General features: G+C 45.3%; 1 protein-coding gene across 2 annotated transcripts; it reads right to left on the bottom strand.

The window, feature by feature from the left end:
• Positions 1-1,953: 1,953 nt before the first annotated feature.
• Positions 1,954-18,712, bottom strand: LOC125705954 (tropomodulin-2-like). Of its 2 annotated transcripts, none has more exons than XM_048972345.1 (10): positions 18,594-18,712; positions 10,448-10,605; positions 9,723-9,879; positions 6,256-6,378; positions 5,881-5,955; positions 5,643-5,773; positions 5,431-5,538; positions 5,207-5,350; positions 4,964-5,108; positions 1,954-3,550 (listed from the first exon to the last, which is right to left on the bottom strand). In XM_048972345.1, exons 2-10 carry the CDS (start codon positions 10,571-10,573, stop codon positions 3,519-3,521), a joined length of 1,041 nt encoding a protein of 346 aa, XP_048828302.1. In that variant the 5' UTR covers positions 10,574-10,605; positions 18,594-18,712; the 3' UTR covers positions 1,954-3,518. The 2 variants fall into 2 exon arrangements, with proteins under 2 accessions (XP_048828302.1, XP_048828301.1); XM_048972344.1 differs by lacking the exon at positions 18,594-18,712 and adding an exon at positions 15,523-15,668.
• Between the last annotated feature and the right edge of the window lie 404 nt (positions 18,713-19,116).

Raw genomic sequence — 19,116 nt, 5'->3', positions numbered from 1 at the left:
AACACACCTAATACTTAATATCAACCGCACATTCATAATGCCTTTATAATGCATTCGTAGAACATTCATAACATCAACAGCTTTCATATGTATGTTACATGCTGTTTATGAATGTTCTATGAATGAATTATAAATTCATTATGAAATACAGTTAATGTAATGTAAAGTGTTGGTGTTTTTTTTTTTTTTTTTTTTTTAAGTCAATAGCCTTTTAGTATTTTCATGTGGGCAGCTCAACGATAGCATGGTTACCTTGCACCTTCCCTCTTGGGCATTTTCGTGGCACCTTCAGGTTCCGTCTGTGTTTTGCACAGCAACTTGAAGATAGGGTTTTAATTCCTGAGCATTTAGCAACCCGCCGTACATTTACTGAAGACGGAACTCGCCGGAGAAGCGCCGGATCATTTCCAAGAAGTGCTTCAGATGGCCAAGGAGGCTGGGCACACGTGGGCACGCAGTCGGTAAAACACGGGGCTCCAGGCTGTCCACGCTGACGTCAGAGGAGGGAGAGCAATCGAGCACCCTCACAGAAGCACACGCTGCACCATCATGCCAGCAGGAGAAACCATTTCATCACATCAGGACGATGTTGGCCCGTCTAATCATACACTAACATCCATCGTGTAAGTAGGTACCCATTTAATTTCTGAGACTTGGGTGTTTAGCAAACTAGTCAAGGACACCAGGTTTATCTTTACTAGTGCAGTATACTGTAGGTTTTTTTTTTTTGACGAAATACATTCTTCCTTCGCACATGTCTGGATGGTGCTCGATGTGAGGGGTGACATCGTGGATGTGACTTGCGAACGGTAACACCGTGGGTGAGGCCCTCAATCTGCCACCTTACACAGGCCGGCCTGGAGAACTGACTCACTGATGGACTTTGGCTTGACCTTAATCACAGCTTACACCTGCTTTTAGCAAGCAAGTCCACCCTTTGCTTTTTCCTTTAATGTTAGCATGACTCAGGGGGTGGGTTGGGCAGCCAGATGACCTTGGACCCCAAGAGTTTTTTTTTTTCCCTTCTGAGTTTTTGGTTCCTCTCCTCCCTCGTTGTTCGGATTTCTTTGCCATTTCTGTATTATTCTGTCTTAATGGTGCTGTAACGTAACAAACCCATGTAAAGCACCTCGCAATGGTTTGAAAGACACTATATAAAAACAAATTGAATTGTAAGAGAAATGTTTTTTCACAAAATAGTACTGGCTGCAAAGTACCAAGCAGAAAGTACCAAGCATTTTTACCCTTGTAAAAATGAAACTGGTTTTTGCGGTTTCCCCAAAGCCAATTAAAACAGCAGCACACGGAGCAGCGGAGAGCCTGGCACTGCGACATCACCCTGCAGGCGCATGCATCAACATGGGGGGGGCGCCCTAGTGACACGCAGCCCAGATGTCCTGCAAAGCAGCTGAGGGATTCCAGCACACACTAATACGACCAAACGGCAGCACATCCCAGACAGACGATGAGGTCCGTTTGTCTCCACACCACACACTGACGCCCCCCGACAAACTTCACCACCACACTGCTGGAAACAGCCACTAACATTCATTCCTCGCCAGGATGCCAACTTAATATGAATAAGTAAGCTGTGTGTTTTTAGTGTTTAAATGTACCATTAAATATTCTCTTTACCCTCAAAGAGTGTTCGTGTGTGTATGACAGTCCAATCCAGTCTTTCCTCCGCCCCCCCCCCAGACAGTCCACATTTTTACTCCCTCCCAGCCCAGGCTGAGAAGCCCTGCTTCAAGTTGATACATCATCATGTGAGCATCGCACCATTAGTGTCACTATCCCAGGTGGGCCTGAAAGACAGGTGACAGGAGGAGACACCCTGCCTCCCGATTGTCACAGGGGACACCCTGCCTACCGACTGTCTCGGAGCCACGCGCTTTACCAAAGGTGCTCCACAAAAAACACAGCGAGGACCACAGGAAGGTCACGCCTGCATGGTTTGAGAGAATGATGGTTTATTAACAAAACTATAAAAACATATTAAAAGAACATTTTACAATCCATGAAAAGGTCTGGGAACTGGTTAAAAAAAACACAAATAAAAACAGGTCAGAAGCCATTTCCACACCAGTGTTTTACGGACATCGGAGGCAGCAGCTTGTGGGAATGTTTGTTTTCACATTTAGGGCACATAAACACCCCCATGCATCCGGACAGCGCGCTGATGCGAAGCCACCAGCTGAGTGGAACCATTCAGAATACGCCCGCATTTATTTTGCTTCAAAATTTACATTCTGTAGACCAGCGTTTCCCAATGTGGTCCTCGGGGACCCACGGTTGGTCCATCTTTCTGCTCCCATTAGACAAGTCCAGCTGGGAGGGAGGGGAGGGAGAGAGCTGGCTGTGGGTGCCCAAGGACCAGGAAACACATCTCTAGAGAAACAGCAGCTTGGATGATTTTTTTTTTTTTTTTTTTGTGCAGCAGGGTTCGGAGCTCTCGACTTGCACAGGCTTGGTGAGAAAACACCCACACAGACAGGGGAGAAGCACTCACTGCATACAAGATACTCAGCACATTAAAGAGACAGAGGCAGCGTAAGCGTCCTTGGAATGGCCATCTATAGCACAGAACTAGATGGATGGTCTGATACTTCTTCCTTTTAAATTAATACTCATGCTTCTTGGTCCATAAGGTCTTTAGCTGCCCACATGGTGGCCACCTCCAGTGAGGGGGGTCCTTAGAGACATCTGCCCCAAGAACGTGTCGCCTTGGGCAGTGCTGCTGGATCAGAGAACCAGAACCAAGCAGATTAATGTCTGCAGAAGCTCAAGCTACCAGGCTACAGAATCCAAAGGTCTGTTGCTGCAGGGGGGTGAACGCATGGCTTCCAAGGTCCCGGGGCCCGCAGGCGGGGTGAACGCATGGCTTCCAAGGTCCCGGGGCCCGCAGGCAGCGTCATTTAACAGCTGTTGCAGAGATCAGTTCCATATGATCTTCAGATCTTCAATAAAGTGCCCAACCAGCAGAAGCACCGGCAAATACACAGCTACAGTCAGAGCACAGGCAGGCAGATGGAAAAGTTGCAGAAGGAGATTAATGACCTAAGTATAGTGAGTAAGTTAATGGAATAACATCAGTTCTCTCCCACACAGAACACACACACATACATGCACACTCCTTGGGTTCATAACTTGGCCTTTTGTTGGACTTCAGCTTCACAATATTAAAAAATATTTCAAAAGAAATAAAATGACAGAACTGCGTTCCAGATGAAGTCCCAGTCCCTCCCCCAGGTCCTGCCCTGCATGGCCGACATATGGAACGTCTGCTTGCCAAGCAGCTCCCCCTGCAAATGGCCACAGGTGATGCACGCATGGGCAAGAGAAAGCGAGACGAAACTACGGGAGTGGACTATATGACAGGAGGAGTGAGAATGGTAGAGGGTGGATTCCAGTCAGTTCCCTTGTTCCTAGGTTAAGGAGGTCATGCCTTGTAGTTTGGCACATGACTGCAGGAAAATGGGAGGTGGAGGAGTCCACAGTCGGATGAGCTGCCCGAAGATCTACGCGTCGCCTTCCACCCGCTTTCGGCGAACTGTGTGAAAAGGGGGAACGCAAGAGAGTTCGCAAAACACGAGGGACACACCCTCCCCGTACACCCGATTCATGACGGGAGTAACCGTGCAACACAGCCTACAGTGAAGCAGCGTTTCTTAAATGTGACAATGATTACAGTCGAACCTCGTTACTACGTACAAGACGGGATATCAAAAACATGTACGTTATAAGCGTAGAAACGTTGTAACCACTTAGTGCAAGATGGATGAAAGAACTCAAGAAATATCCATGTAAATGATAAAACTTTAATAGAGCAGACTCTTAAATTGACTACAAAACAAACGAACACATTATTACTTACTAAATAATTCGACAAAGCTCATTTGGATCCTTAAATTACTCAATTACAATTACCGGCCGGCGATAAACGGCAACAAAAATACACAACGGCTGGTCAAAATGGATTTTTAAAATAAACATTCGCATCCAAATTGGCATTTGGCCAGAAAATATTAATGAAATATTGGTCAAATTAAAACCATAAGATCCTTTACTTCCATTATTATTCTGAATTCACAATTACCGGCATGACCGGTATTTCACAAGGTTTAATAAACAAAGAATACGCACACAACACTTAAGCCATTACTACGAAGTCCAGTAACGATCGGTCAAGGCAACTCATTTAACGCCAAGCAACGCAATAGACAAATGTGCATTGTCGGGCGAAGATCAGGTAGATGTAGCGACACAATTTGTGGTGGGCCGGGAGAGCGCTGTACGTTGTAACGATGGTTAGTTTTCGTATTTTCTCTAGAAAATTGGATGTTGTACCGAAGTTTACGCTGTAAGGGTGTACGCTGTAAACAATGGCTGCTATTGGAATAATACATAGGCTAAAAACGGGAATTAGAAACCTGTACGTTGAAAATGTGAAAACGTATCAGGGGTATGTAGTAACGAGGTTCGACTGTATTTCACACACTGAGCAGACCCCCAAAAAACTGCTTTACTAGGGGCATGCTGCTAGATCAGGGGTGGGCAATCTTATCCGCAAAGGGCCAGTGTGTGTGCAGGTTTTTGGGATCACCTGTTGGGCAGCTGGTCAAACCCAGGTGTGAGGACTCCTCAACCAATCAGTCCTCTAATCAGTAATCCAATTGGGGAGTTACAGCGAAAACCTGCACACACAGCGGCCCTTTCTGGATAAGGTTGCCCACCCCTGTGCTAGATGGTACGCCATCCACAAATCCATGAGCATGGTGGAAACACATCAAGAGGATGGGGAGAGGATCAGGGTAGATGACGGCACTGGAAACAAGCATGGGAACAGCAGCACAGCAAACAGGGAGGCGTCAGGCCGGGAGAGACACGGTGGCGCTCATTCGGGAGGTACATGGCTGGAGAGACCATAAGCAGAGGGAGAGGACGACGGCCATGGACTTCCTACCCAGATCATTGTTCTTCGTGACAGCGGCCGCTGCCCGCGCCCTTGGACCCTGCTGGGTGAAATGGTAGCCAAACTTGGTGATGCTATGGTTGCTCTCCAGCATCTTGGCAATCTCCATCTCCACCTTGGTCCCCAATTGCTGTCGCTAAGGATTAGGGACAAAAGCAAAATCGATGGAGTTAGGCGGCCGGGTGCCACCGGCCCAGATGGCATGTCACTGCAACAGGCTCGCGCAGCTCTTACCTGATTGTCGATCTTGATTTCTGTCAGTGTGTCGTTATCCCGCAGCGCCTCCACCAGGGCCTGAACACCGGCGCTGGTCATGAAGTTGGACTCCAGGTTCAGACTCTTCAGGGTCTTGTTGCTCCTCAGCATGTCAGCAAAGGCCTGCAGAGAAGCTGCCTCAGTCGCACTCAGGCACGCTGCCCCCAGGGCGCCCAAGACGGTCAGTGTCCGAGAGGCCTCACCACAGCAATGGGATCGTTGCTCCGAGACGCTGCAAGGCTGAACTTCTTCACGTGAGTATTCTTCTCCAAGGCTTTGGCAAAGTCCTTCAGTGTTGGGATGGGAATGTTCTGGAGGATAAGAGCACAGGAGTCAGACTCCACTACGACGCAAAAGGTGAGCAGTTGCCATGGTGACAGTCCTGGTTCCAGCCTGGGACAGCAGGGAGGTGCACCTTGAGATTGTTCAAGTTGACCTCCTTCAGAGTCGGGTCGTTGGCCTTGATCCTCTGCAGGGTCTCCTCCACGTTGGTGGGGTTGGGCGGCTCGTCGAAGACCGGCTTCACCGTCTCCCCCTTGATGACATCTGCAAAGCGCCAACAGGTAGGAAGGGAAGTTCCATGATTGCAGCTCAGCTGCAGGGACACCGTTAGACGTGACACGGCAGCAAGCTCCTGAGACAGCGGTACTCACTGCTGTAGCCTCCTTTACTGCAGGCGCCATCATAGCCCTGCGCATTAGTCACCAGGGTATGCACTCCAAGAATAGCTGGAGAGAGGGGACAATGCGTCTGACTTTAAGAACCTTAAGATTTCTAAATGAGATGGTGAAAAGTGGAACTTCAGACAACAGTACATAGATAAACGCTGAAACTGCACTAACACACACTAAATTACCCAGCACCCGGAGCACCTGCCTGCCTATTATTATTCGATAATTAAATCTAAAATGTAACAGTAAACGCAGCCGAGAGTCCCAGCGGCTGCTCAACTGTGTGTCATAGGAAAGGGAGCAGGCTGAAGTACAGAGGCAGCGTGCGGTGTCCTGAAAGCCGCGACCCCCACTTACCCGCCAGGTCGCACAGCTCGGTGTCTGTGGCCCCCGAAAGGGCTTCTTCCAGTTCTGGGTCCAGTGTGGTCGTGTCCTCCTGGAGAGCTTCAGCTGGCTTCCGTTTCGGCACCCAAGCTTTGCCTGGAAAGAGAACATGACAGAGCCGGAGTGGTTTACAGCAAAGGCAGGGTGGGAAGCCAAAAGGAACAACCGGGGGTGAAGGGGGGGGAAAGATGGAGGCGGACTGGAGGGCCCATGTCTCAGGGGGACAGAAAACAAGCCTTAACGATAACGAGGAGGATAGTAAATATGCAGGTTGCATTTACTGCTGCAGTATTTACCTTTATATCCAACAAAACGTTTTTTAAAACTCAGTAAAAACAATTTGCAATTCAATGTTTCTTTGTTTCCTTGTCAAAACAAAGCAGAAAAATGTCAAACACACTTATTTTATTTACCTTTATTTAAAACTGCAAGACAGATTAAGAACATGTTTCTTATTTACAACTGTAGCCTGGAAAAACAAACACACCCACATTTCCTGTAATTCAGTAAGTCTCCCCATAAACAGCACTGCTCCACTCTAAGACGCAGACAGGGTCTTGACAACAATATCAACACTGAGTACTGAACAGGAAGGGTCCAGGGACCACCCCACTGTTACTGAAGGATAAGGGGGGGCAATTGCATGGGCATAATGGGTGAGGGAACCCGGAGATCCTTTGTTTGTGTTCTCAACACACCCATGACCTTTGTCCATCTGCTCTATGGCGCCCCCTCTTGGAGAACCTTTAGCTACTGGTACATTCCACCATAATGCACTAAGGAGTGATTCTGGAGATCCCTCCTGCCCACTGTCAGCAGGCAGTACACTGCCTCATACACCCCACTCCAACGCACCGCACCTACAGCACACATCAGGACAACATTCATAAATCAGGCCACCCTGCACATAAATCATCCAGGTCGCAGATCACTGCAAGCCAGGGAAAAAAAATGTAGAAAAAACATGGACCCCAAGTCATGATACCTACACACACTGTGAACAACTACACACACATTACATGCACACTCCCCCCTTTGGTTTTTTGCAGAAATCCCTTATTTGTGTACTATGTGTAGACGCTCCTCTACTTACGAACTTTCAACTTACAAACTTTCAGACATACGGACAAAGAGGACCGCAAGTCCAAATTGTGTACCGTCTTCACACTTCAGCCTTACCATATGTTTGTCTGTGCACTTTATGCTCCTTTGCTGCAGTACACAGACTTATTTGCTTTTGGAATCAGTAAAGCAGAGCATTTGCTTAGGGAACCACATTAGGGTATTAACTGCAATCACAAGCCTGAAACTGCACAGCAGTAAGGAGGAGCTGACTGTGCTGAAGCACATAATGCCATGATCCTGTACCCAGTACCGAGAAATCCCACCACCCTAACAGAAGCTCCTGGAGATGGAGTCACCTCAGTCTCCACCAGGGACAATGGGTCTCCCTCCCAGAGTGAAAGTTCACACAAACCGTAAAAGAGTATCTGTGCTGAGAGCAAGAATGCAGGTTTCAGCAAACTTAAGAAATCCTATGACTCCAAATGCATTTATAGAAAACTAAGGCTCACATCCATACCCACTCCTCATGGTCACAGTCCGTTTCAAGGGCAAATGAGTGGTGTATTCAGAGAAGTCATCCAGTACTCCACTCGCCTTCCCGTTACCTTTAATGAGACGGGTCAGTCTCCTCTGACCCACAAACATTTACCTGTCCACAAATATATAGCATGACCCACAAATGTATTATTTTACTTGTGTTCCGCAGAGCGATTTTAACACGTGGAACATGTCTTGCACATTTGTGGATCACGTCCTGTCTGTGGATTGTGACTTCCCTGCTATTGATTTGTGGATTTTTCTCCAGATCGCACTGTTACAGAGCTCCTAAGAGGTTTGGGTGAGTAAAAATTATTTTGAAATGGTTTTGTGTTCACTCACAATAGTATGCTATTTTGCTATTTGCTGAAATGTGACAGCATGGTTAAGCATAAATAAGAGAGACATGTCCTGTAAAGTGTGCTTTAAGGATTAAACTATGGGGGGGCAATATACACCATGTAACTAACATTATGTGTTTTATATGTATTTATTAATAATTGTACTGTGACCATTCAGCACCAGTGACTTTAAGCAGTTGGGCTATTGAATGTGAAGTGCACATACAAAACATACAAATACAGCCGATGATAGCAGTGAGGAAGCAAAAAAAGGGAGTTTGCACAAGAAACTTGAGATTTATTCAATTCTACAGAGAGAGGGAAACAGACCAGGCTTAATCCAGGCCCCAGATCACAGCAGGCCAGTCATGCAGAAACTCATCAAATGTGCCCTAAATAGTGCAGCTTTTGATTTGAAATAAATAAGTCATGATGCAGGAAATGCGACACTGCACTGCATGCCTCAACAGAAACCTGCAAGCCTGTATTTGTCCTCTGCACACACACACACACACACACACACACACACACACACACACACACACACACACACACACACACACACACACACACACACACACACACACACACACACACACACACACACCCTAATGGCTCTGAATCGCAGCACAAGGACTCGAAAAGCATCCCGCAGGAGCGGACGTGGGCGGTCTCCATGGCGATAGCTGCCCGTCCAAGCCAACCCGCTGTTCTCTACACTTCCTCCACTCTCCTGCAGCGCCATGCCAACACAAAGCTTCACTCAGCATGGCCGTCCTCCAAGTCCTTCAGCGCCCCCCAGGAAGTGAGGCAGAGAACCCAGCACCACAGCAAAGCGAGGGCACTGTGACACTCATTAAAACTTTTAGGTTGTTTTTTTTTTTTGCTATTTCATCACGGGTCCACACTTCTACATCTTAGAAACTAGTTGCGTAAAATGCAATAAAGGTACGCAGAAGCGCAAATGCAGCTCCACACACGCAGCTCCACACAGATTTTTTTGGGATTTTAGGAAGTACAAGTTATACATTTACTCCATCCAGATTATGCTGTTCAAAGATGAAGCTGAGATTAGCATATACCCAAATCAGAACCAGAACGTGAAATTATACCATTTACACAACCCTATAAACCAATGTAACAAGACGCCTCACAAGATGTCTTCTGCTGGGTCCAGTGACACACAACACACCCAGAATAGTCAATCTAAAAACGCCAACATCTAGCAGAATCATACACCTTCCACACAAGTGTATGCACATAAACACAGAGTGAATTATTAGGTTTATGTTCTCAAGACACCCATGACCAAATGGCGCCCCCAAGCAATGGGCAGAGGGCAACTGCAGGAACCCCAGCAAACACCATCCCAGAGATGACACCTGTCCTCTTCAACGCTGATTATCTCCATCAGCCCAGGTACTGCTAAATAAACATGCTAAACTGAGGAACCCAAATCAGGAGAAGGGGGGCAAACTGAAGCAAGCCCATACACACCTTTCTTCTCGCCCGTAAATGGAACCACGTCTTCTCGGTCCTGGAGTTCCATCGCCTCCTTCTCCAAGAAGCTCAGCAGGCGTTCCCTGTCCAAGGGGCCGGTGGCAGCCTTGCTGGTCTGGCTCTTCTGACGCATGCCTGCCGGCAGCAGTGCATTCTGGGTAATGACAGGAATGGAGCTTAAAAGACAAGAGTGCAACAGCTGCAAAAACTTCAGACACAGAGTACAGGCAGTGCAGGTTATGTTTACCAAAATTACACACCGGGCAGACAATCATTTAGCACAGCAAAGACAGAATTACCTTTCTTACCTGTAAAAACAAAAATCACCCCCCCCCCCCCCCCCCCACACACACACACACGTTGGTGTGCCCATCTAAATGGGGATCGTCCATTCATTTCTATGGGAAAAACCCTAATCCCAATCACGACACCCTTAACCTCTTCCCATCCCTAACCTTAACCATATGGTAACCAACCCAAATACAAGACTTTTGGCATTTTTACTTTTTTGATTACATTCACAGATTATTAAACTGAGGTTATCCAAATGGGGACCTCAAAAGATGTCCCCGAAAGTAGGGAAATTTCAGGTTTTACTGCACTTTGGGGACAATTTGGTCCTCAAATGTGATCTAAGCAAACCCACACAGACACGCACATGCAGCAATTCTGAACCTGACATTAGCAGGGATGTCAGCACCTTAGCTCATCTGCTCACCCACCTCCGGGTCCAGTTCCTCCAGAGCACATTCCAGCTGCTTAAGCTCCTCCTCAGTCAGCTTGCTGAGGAGTTCATCCTCGTTGACATCCTTGTACTTCTCCAGGTCCTTCGAGAAGGGCAGCGCCATGCTAACAGAGTCCTGAGGCGTAGCACGGTTTCCTGGGGACCAGGCTCCCGTTAGAGCAGTGCAACCTAAAACCTTGGGTTCCTCTAAATCAGAGCTAGATAAGACTAACAACTGAGCTACTAGTTGAGTTCTCCCCAAACAAGTTTGATATGCCTCCTCCTGTTTGTAAACTTATGTTCTTATGACAAGGTGAGGTTCCCAATGAGATGAGAGCGAAGGCGAAGCGTTATCCATCGCTAACGGGGTTTGGAATACCAGGGCCCTCCCCCGTTCCAAAAATACTGAATTGAAAACCAATCGCCAACTAAATGCCAAAACCACAAGGCTGATTTGTGTGTGTTTGATTTGAAGGAAAACTCAAAACTGAAGAGAAAAAAAACTTCCGACAACATTTTCCAAATGAAAAGAAAAGACCTGCAGGAGTTTCTACAAAAAGAGGCACATTCACTGGTAACATACCAGCTCTCTATAAATGAGAGCCATGAATGATGCTTGGAGAAACCCTCCAAGTGCTGTGTATTTCTGAAGACATCATGTCCTGACTGGGACAGTTAAATGCACCAGGACCAGTACAGTCTACCGAATGTAAGGTTTTCAGTGGAAATTGCTGATGGCAGTGTCGGTCTGATCTCCATACGTCAGCGTGGTCCATAAAACATGACATGTCCTACTGTGAGGAACTATTCACCAGGAAGACGGCCCCTCAGCTTGCTAGCCCGGAGCTCCCCAAATGAAGGAAATGGGCAACATTCTTGGATTACGATAACGCCCCCTCTTGCTTCACCATAGTTACATTAAATGCTTGGACACTGAGGCTACACACACCCCACCCGCCCCTTTTTGTTTGCCTGTTTGTTATGCTCTAGCTCAGTTATGTTTTCTCCCCTGTGCTTTTCCCATCGTTGCTTGTTCTTTTTACAATCCCTATAGGAGTGACGATACCGCCAACTGCTGCATAGCACAAGCCCATTCATTACTGCTCATGATGTTCATACCTCATGTCTGCGTGTAGGTCACATCTCCATTTCTGTTTCCATACACATCTCTCCGAAAAATCAATGAAATGAGTCATAAGTAAAAGTCCAGGGTTCCCCAATTCCAGTCCTGGAGGGCCAGCTTTTCCTACTCAAAACATATCTATATCAAAAATACCTAAAATATATTAAAGTTTGTTGATTGGCTATGTGTTTCCTCCTTTGCTAAATAAGCAAAATCCTCCACTCCCTCCCTCTCTGCCCTCGCTTAAAGCAGAACCTCCATTTAACAGATATCTAGATGTTTCATAACAGAACATTATGCAAGTCAAAGGCAGGTGACAGGATTCACTGCAGCTCCAACGTAAGGCAAGCAGACAAGAGCACCAAGGAGAAAACCAAGCACAACATGAGAATTAAAAAGCATTCCCCGAAAGCCTCACTCGTATGACTCCCTCATGCTAAGAATTAACGTTCGGCCAGAAAACCAAGACCCACGAATGGTGAGAACCAACACCAAGAACTACAGAATGTTCTGTGCTTCCAGAACCAGCACAGGGAACTTCGAACATAAAGCACAGCCATTTCCTAGAAACTTTTGTATTATTTAGGAGAGCCGTATTATAAAAAAAAAAAAAAAAAGAAGAGGTTGTGAAAGGCAGTGAATAACGCAGCAAGTTGGTGTGGACACCAGTAGGAATGGAAATAGGATACGAGCCATTTCTACCCAGTTATAGATCTACCACGATTAATAACACTTTTCTAGTACACCTTCACTAAAAAATTCCAAGGGGTGAGACCCCCCAATGCTAAAGGGAAAAAACCTGAACATATGGTTTACCAGTGGTATTAAAACAGTAATCAGCACTTTGAAGCCATAGAAATGTACCGTTCCTCTGACAAGAGCCAAAACACCTTGCCCAGTGCTGTACCTGCAGCCAAATTCACACAGCAGCTACATGTATTTTCCCAGTATGGGGAGGTTTTTAAAGCACAAAATCCTGGCAGCAAGGCCACTAATGAAGAAATTAGCTGGGGCTATAAAATGCTCAGGAAGTAGAAGCTCGCAGACTCGGTAACTGCAGAAAGACACTCATCTACCCTATTAAGTGCACTTAGTGGTTTCAGGCGTTGCCCATGACAACATGTGCTATTTTGCAATAACGTGAAATAGATTTTTACTTAAACATTAACATGGTGAGAAAACCCTTCACTGTCAGGTCATTCGGGTGTGCATTCAGTTAGCATGTGGAAGGTGTGGGGAGTTAGCACAGCAGGTAGCCGGGAAGCATAGCCCAATACGGGGTAAAGATTTGCCTGAGCACAACAGAATATAGTTCACGATTCATGTCCTTATTTTGTGGCTTATTTGGAGTCATTTTAGGTGTGATGACTCATAGCACTTACACATTTATGGGGTTTGCAGCACAGATTTTCATTTAATCATGCTACACGTACAAGAAGAGAGTCCTGTATTTCACCAAATACCTCCTTGCTTGTGTTGCATCCACTTGTTCCAGGATGCTTGTCAGCCCAAATTTCCAGTAAACGCTACCATAGAACAAAGCCATCCCCATTTTCCCAAGCATTTGACAAACTCTCACCTTGAGCCATGTCGCAGAGACATTTTACATGGATAGTGACTGACACACATTGATAGCATCACTCAGACGATTTAACACCCTCTCAAAACACTGTGCTGATGAATGTATATATGCATGTCCACCAAGATATGCAAAATTAAATGCATTATTTTGTCACAACAATCAGTCCACGAACAAAAAGACACTTGAAGCTAATATTCAGCACACACATCACACCTGTTCAGAAACTGCTTTCATCTTTTCACAAAAGAGACCGTTCTAGTTACAGCCCCAATCCTAATTCACAATGAAGACACAGGAAGAGGCAATTAAATCGACATAAGGTTGAGAATACAGAAAAACATGGCTTCTGTTTAATTTTACAAAATGTATGACGTTCCATGTTCTCCTTGCGTCAACCCAAGACCCCACAGTTTCATGCCGTAATCCAAAAACATGCTGTTGGGCGAGCTGGCACCTCTAAATCGTTCCTTATTACATGCTGTATGTGTGAGTTTGAGGAACGTTGTCCCATCCAGGATATCACCTGTCTACATGGTGAAGATTCTGCTAAGTCACAATCCAATTACAGCACAGTCCCAGGGTCAATACCAACACCATCTCTGGAACCCAAAGAAAGGACTTTGCAGAATCTGCAGAAACCCAAATCAGTCGGCATACTCGGCCAATGAAGCAATCAGTCGGCATATCCAACTGGAGTTCTATCTGCGGTGCGGGAAGAATGATGCTCGTTCGTTACAGAGATATGATACACCCACTTTATAGTTGATTGATCAGGCTACTCTTGTCAGCCCTTCAGTAGAAACCATTGAGTTTTCCCCCCAAACATTGGGGGCAGAAGAAAGCAGACACTGCACAAAGCACTGGGACTTTAATATATTGGTAAGGCTACTTGCACATTCTTTTCACAAAGGTTACATCTGGGAAGCCCCAAGAGACACTTCTGAAGCATAACTTCCACTTAAGTCACAGACATCAAAAATGGAATGGCTGCTGAATACAGGGGTAAGACTGACATCACGGAGGAAGGGGGAGGGGACAAAATTAGTGGCCAGGATAATCTGGGTAGAGCCCCTCCCAGGACATCTCCTAAAAACAGGCCATTTACAAACCACACTTTCCTGAATTAAACACAAACTTGCCGTCCCAGAAGAGCTGATGAGAGTTCCAGACGCTCACAGAAACCACTGCTTGGCTGAACAGCAGCCATGGAAAAAGGAGGGCAGCTTTTAATCAGCCCTGAATTATCTGCTACGTCGTTTAGGCCCACAGTGGTAAAATCTGAACGTGGCGTTTCACAACACCATGCTCTTCATGAGTCAGTCTGATAGCGAGTGAGCCCGGTGGTGTTGCAGCATCTGCAGAGCGGCTGTTTGTGTCATGGAGATGGAATTTAAGGAGTGTCCGGATGAATCTTACCATGGCAGGAGCAGAGCAACTCTGAGGGTGCTCTCACTGCAAGAGACCATGCTCAATTTGACAAAACCAAAGCATTTTTGATCTTTGCTTCAATATAATTTTCTTTGAATTAACCTGCTTAAATTGAAGACGGGGTGTATGCAACATTTGAAGAGGTACAAATAAAGTGCACGTTTTCCTGAATGATTACTGCTGCTATACACTTTCTCCCCCATTTATCATATTCTCCGTATTTCATTCTTGACCATGGTATAGGAATTAACGGACGCGATAGCTGAACTTGGTTAAAATACTCGTGCGCATTCTACGGAAACGGAAAAGCACGTATTTGTGCATAATCACATTCCCGTGAAAAGCGAACTCATTCGGTTTTCCTAGACAACCCAGCATCAAGTGGGCGCATAATGCAGCCATGCCACAAGGCGGAATAGGCATGCACCCCTAAATGCAAGGAAGTCAGCATAAAACGTGTTATTAGCAGCCGCAAAGCCCACTAATCACACTTAACACATTTTCTGTCAGCTAAACCAGTAAAAAAAACCGCTCATTTGGAGCGAGTCCCTCTGGTTCAAGAACAGGTATTTATGCGACCACATCGTGCACTCAGCGCATTACACTGATTAATTTTCGCAATGCAGACGCCGGTATAATAGGAGAGATTGAAAGCTTAACGAAACAAACAGGGTAAGTGAATAACTAAAGCGCGTGAGCGTTTTACTCGTCAATCAACTGCTTCGAAACCGTCTACTTTAGTCAGCCATAACGCCACCTTAGCAAAGAGCTAACTCAATAATAACTAACAACCAAATTAAAAAACACCTAGGTGGCAATGCCGAAGCTCCCTGCAGCTCAACTAGAATAACATTCAACTAACCAATACGTGATTGACAAAGACTGATTACCAAAGGCAGTTAACGTTTGAGAAAAAATACATAGTTATTATTATACTTACCAAGCTCGTTCTCAACTTTTATGAAAAACCACCTCGACTCTTACGCAAGTCCCATACTACGGCTAGTATCTGCCCATTTAATTAATTCGAGGGCGGTTACGCAGGAAAGCAAGATCTGGGCGTTCCTATATGGTAGTAAACGAACTGACAGCTTCGTCAACGAATGGTGCATAAGGTACCCGCCTCTGCCTGCCTCTACACCAATCCGATTGTAGTATAGTAGGACGCGAGGTTGAAGGAGAGTATTCTGGGGTTAGTAGTACACAAGAAAACCTTTAACGTTGCGGTAGGATGGTAGTATTTACAGTATTCAGGCATTGGAGGATTTTCATTTGTCACATGTAAGGTAATCGTTCAGCCTCCTCTAGTTGCTTGGACCCGGTTCCTTTACAATCTGATTGGTTCTTTCTCTGAACCTATAATTTTTCCTTCTGCCCTCGGATAATTTTTGTGTAAGTAAAACTCCTACAAGCTAACTAAGTGGAAGTGCTCAACTCCACCATAATAAAAATAATAATAGAAATAAAAACATAACAGTGTAATAAATATGTAATAAATAAGGAACGTTATAATGGATTAAAAGGAAAAAAAGACAAACCAGAATTGAAAACCAGAAATGTGCAACATACCCCCCAATAAAGTGAGTGCCGCATTGTGGAGAAGGTGTGTTTTTTGTGATAACGGTTTGGAACGATTTTCTTATGGGGTGTAAAATTTCACAAAGAACAATGTTAGGTTTTTAGTAATTTCCTGAAATTGACAAATATGACAATAGCATAGGTTTTGTATACTTAGTGATGCGCTGTTTTTCAGAATCTTTCCCAGAATCTCTGTAAAACTTCTCTCAGTATTTTGCAGGAAGAAACTAAAGGTATAAATAACAGATCCCTTTTCGAGGCTGAACAATGGAGCCAAGTGGATTGCCTAGTACCCCAGAGTGTACAACAGGCCTGTAAAAGGCCATTTGTTTGGTTACATCACTGACTGGTGATTCACAGACAATCACAAATGAATCAGTGGACTAATTGTGAGATCAGGGCTTCAAAATCATTTCCATGGGAACCCAAGGATGCAGCTGTTTTTCATCTCTGTTTATATGGAAAAAGTTTTTTTCAGTTATAAAAAAATGGCTATATTTAGCTGCTTCAGAGGTCCCTGGAATAACAGCTAAAGGAAACAGCTCTGCATAACACCATCTGCGCTATCATTCCGGTATCTAAAAACTAATTTGTGGCTCAATGGAAGCAGTGTATAGTCAAAGAAATGTGACTTTCTCACTTTTGCCTGCCAAAAATCAAAGCTTTGAGAGTATCTTTGCAGGCCTCATTGTGTGGGAAGTCTCCAAAAAACGTTCCTCAGCGGCATGTTAGAAAGCCGCTTGGCTCCACCTAGTTCCATGTACAATAACGCTTTGAAAAATGAGCCCTGTTCCCTGCTTCGCCCTGTGATGTACAGTTAGAGGCCGCCTTTCAAATGAGCTGAAAGCACACTGCAGATTCAGCGAGGCTCCCCCACAGGAGCACCTACAGCAAAACCACGTAGCCACACCTCGTGGTGCAAGCGCTCCACCTCACATGAAAACATATTTTCTAGCCGACATCTACGGAGTTTACGATAACTAATCAGTTTCTGAAATTCAGTCTGAATTTCTAGCACACATGTGGACTTACATATACCCTCAGTAACAGTTACTTAGTAACACATTAAAGGCTGAGAGCCTCCATTCAGTTCCCCACCTTCATCTCCAAACAGAGGCACTGTAGTCACTGCTCTGGAACCCAAACATACAGATACTTGTCCAGAATGCCCCGGCACCGTTACGTGGGCAAGCTCTCCCACAGGGATTATGTCTTTCTTCAAAGGGTGCTAATAGATGCCAGTCTGTTTTAAGGCATTTTTCTTTAGAAACGGCACCGGTCTGTATCACAGCGGCGTTGTTAGAAGCCACTTGCCTCTCACATCTGACTTACATGATCACAGAGCATCACCCCTACATCACTGAGGATTTTATGCCATCATAACTGACTATGAACCCCGTATGAGGGTGATAATGCCGTGATCATGTAAGTGATACGTTAACGTTTCTCTATCTCCACCCTGAGGATATTTTCAGAATTGCAATATGAAAGTACATTTATCCTGGTGTTTTGCCCATCTGGCCAATAATACATACATACCAGTTAAATAGCTCCACTTTATGACCCTTGTAACATATAATGGTTTACTGATGACTCAGTTTTGATGCAATCTGTGTTTTAGCCCAAATAACAGATTCTGATCTTAATTAGAATTTTCTGTGATGACTTCATTGCTATGGAGGGTGTGGTCTGATAGTATGACTTTATAGGTGCCATGGGTGGGAGAATTAGCTTGTGGGTTGCAGGGCCCATTCAGCTGACAGCAATTCCCCTGAATCGGATGACACACTGTATAAACCAATAATAAACTGAGCCATAATGTCAGCATAATGAAGCAAACATAATAGCCGTTTCATAAGAAATCCTCAAAATTAAATACAAATGCAACATTAACTCAGATGGATGAATAAACATATGAAGCTCATTCCTCCTAAGATTTAACAACCACAGATCCCCATTCAGAACTTGAGAAATGATTCTTCTCTGTTTTTTATTTCGTTTAGATTTAATCAGTTTCTAGACTGATCTGTTTTTTTAAAAACTATTTTTTTCTCCTTTGTTCTTTCTTATTTCACTTCTTTGGGAAAAGGAAAGCCAGCCTTAACTACATTACATTTAAAGATTTTTTCCACAGTAACCAGGAGGGGGCTCCACCAGCATCTCTAGAAAACAGTAGATGGGCTATTAGCTGCTGAAGAACAGGGATGGTAGCATGTGCTAAATGAATCTGACAGCTGGGCTAACCGCACCAGTAACTTGTGGCTTGCAGGTGACAGACTACCATTCCAAGGATGGTTTCTATAATAAGGAAGAAAGCATATGACATGCCTCCCTCCCACCCCCACCCCAGCCCCAGCCCCATCTCTATCCTACACTGTTGCATGTATTTATTCACATGTACACATCCACCTGCCCAGAGCTGCAAATCCTCACCTTGTCTGAGAGCCACTGGGTGCTGGTGGAAAAGACAGAAATGTCCATCATCTCGGCTTCACTAAAGGCAGATGAGAACGTGGGGAACCGGCCGGGGGGGATAACCAGGCTCCTTCCTGTGAGGTCATCACAGCCGCGGTTGGCAGGCTGTCCCTTTGTTTCTTGGTATTCCTTCTGGCACATCATCACTAAACGAGCTGGAGTGAGTTTAACAGGACGATGGCTGAGTAGAGGGAACTTACGTCCTCCGGGTTAAAGCTAATCGATTAGCCCATGTCACTGATGCTGGGCTCCCCTGCTTGTTTCCGGTTTGCCTGCAGGTGATAGTAAGAGATAATGGACGGACAATGTTATATTGCCTTTTCTTCTTATTCACAGAAGTCGTACAATAGGCTGTGGCCTATTTACAGGGGTATTCAAATGCAGATTCACGGTGCGGCTACAGTGTATAATATTTTCTTTACTGTGATATATTCTTTTCAGCGCCTCAAAACACACCTATGTTGTAAACCTTGGACAGAAA

This window comes from Brienomyrus brachyistius, chromosome 13 (genome assembly GCF_023856365.1).
Source record: "Brienomyrus brachyistius isolate T26 chromosome 13, BBRACH_0.4, whole genome shotgun sequence".
Lineage (NCBI taxonomy): Eukaryota > Metazoa > Chordata > Actinopteri > Osteoglossiformes > Mormyridae > Brienomyrus > Brienomyrus brachyistius.
The sequence above is the reverse complement of the archived record's forward strand: the minus strand, read 5'-3'. Positions and strand labels throughout refer to the sequence as shown.

Coding starts and splice junctions, on each gene's coding strand:
- LOC125705954 (XM_048972345.1), bottom strand. CDS start 10,573: ATGGCGCTGCCCTTCTCGAAGGACCTGGAGAAGTACAAGGATGTCAAC. Junction 5,774..5,880: donor CAGTAAAGGAGGCTACAGCA/GTGAGTACCGCT, acceptor GGCGCTTTGCAG/ATGTCATCAAGGGGGAGACG. Junction 5,109..5,206: donor AAATCAAGATCGACAATCAG/GTAAGAGCTGCG, acceptor CCTAATCCTTAG/CGACAGCAATTGGGGACCAA.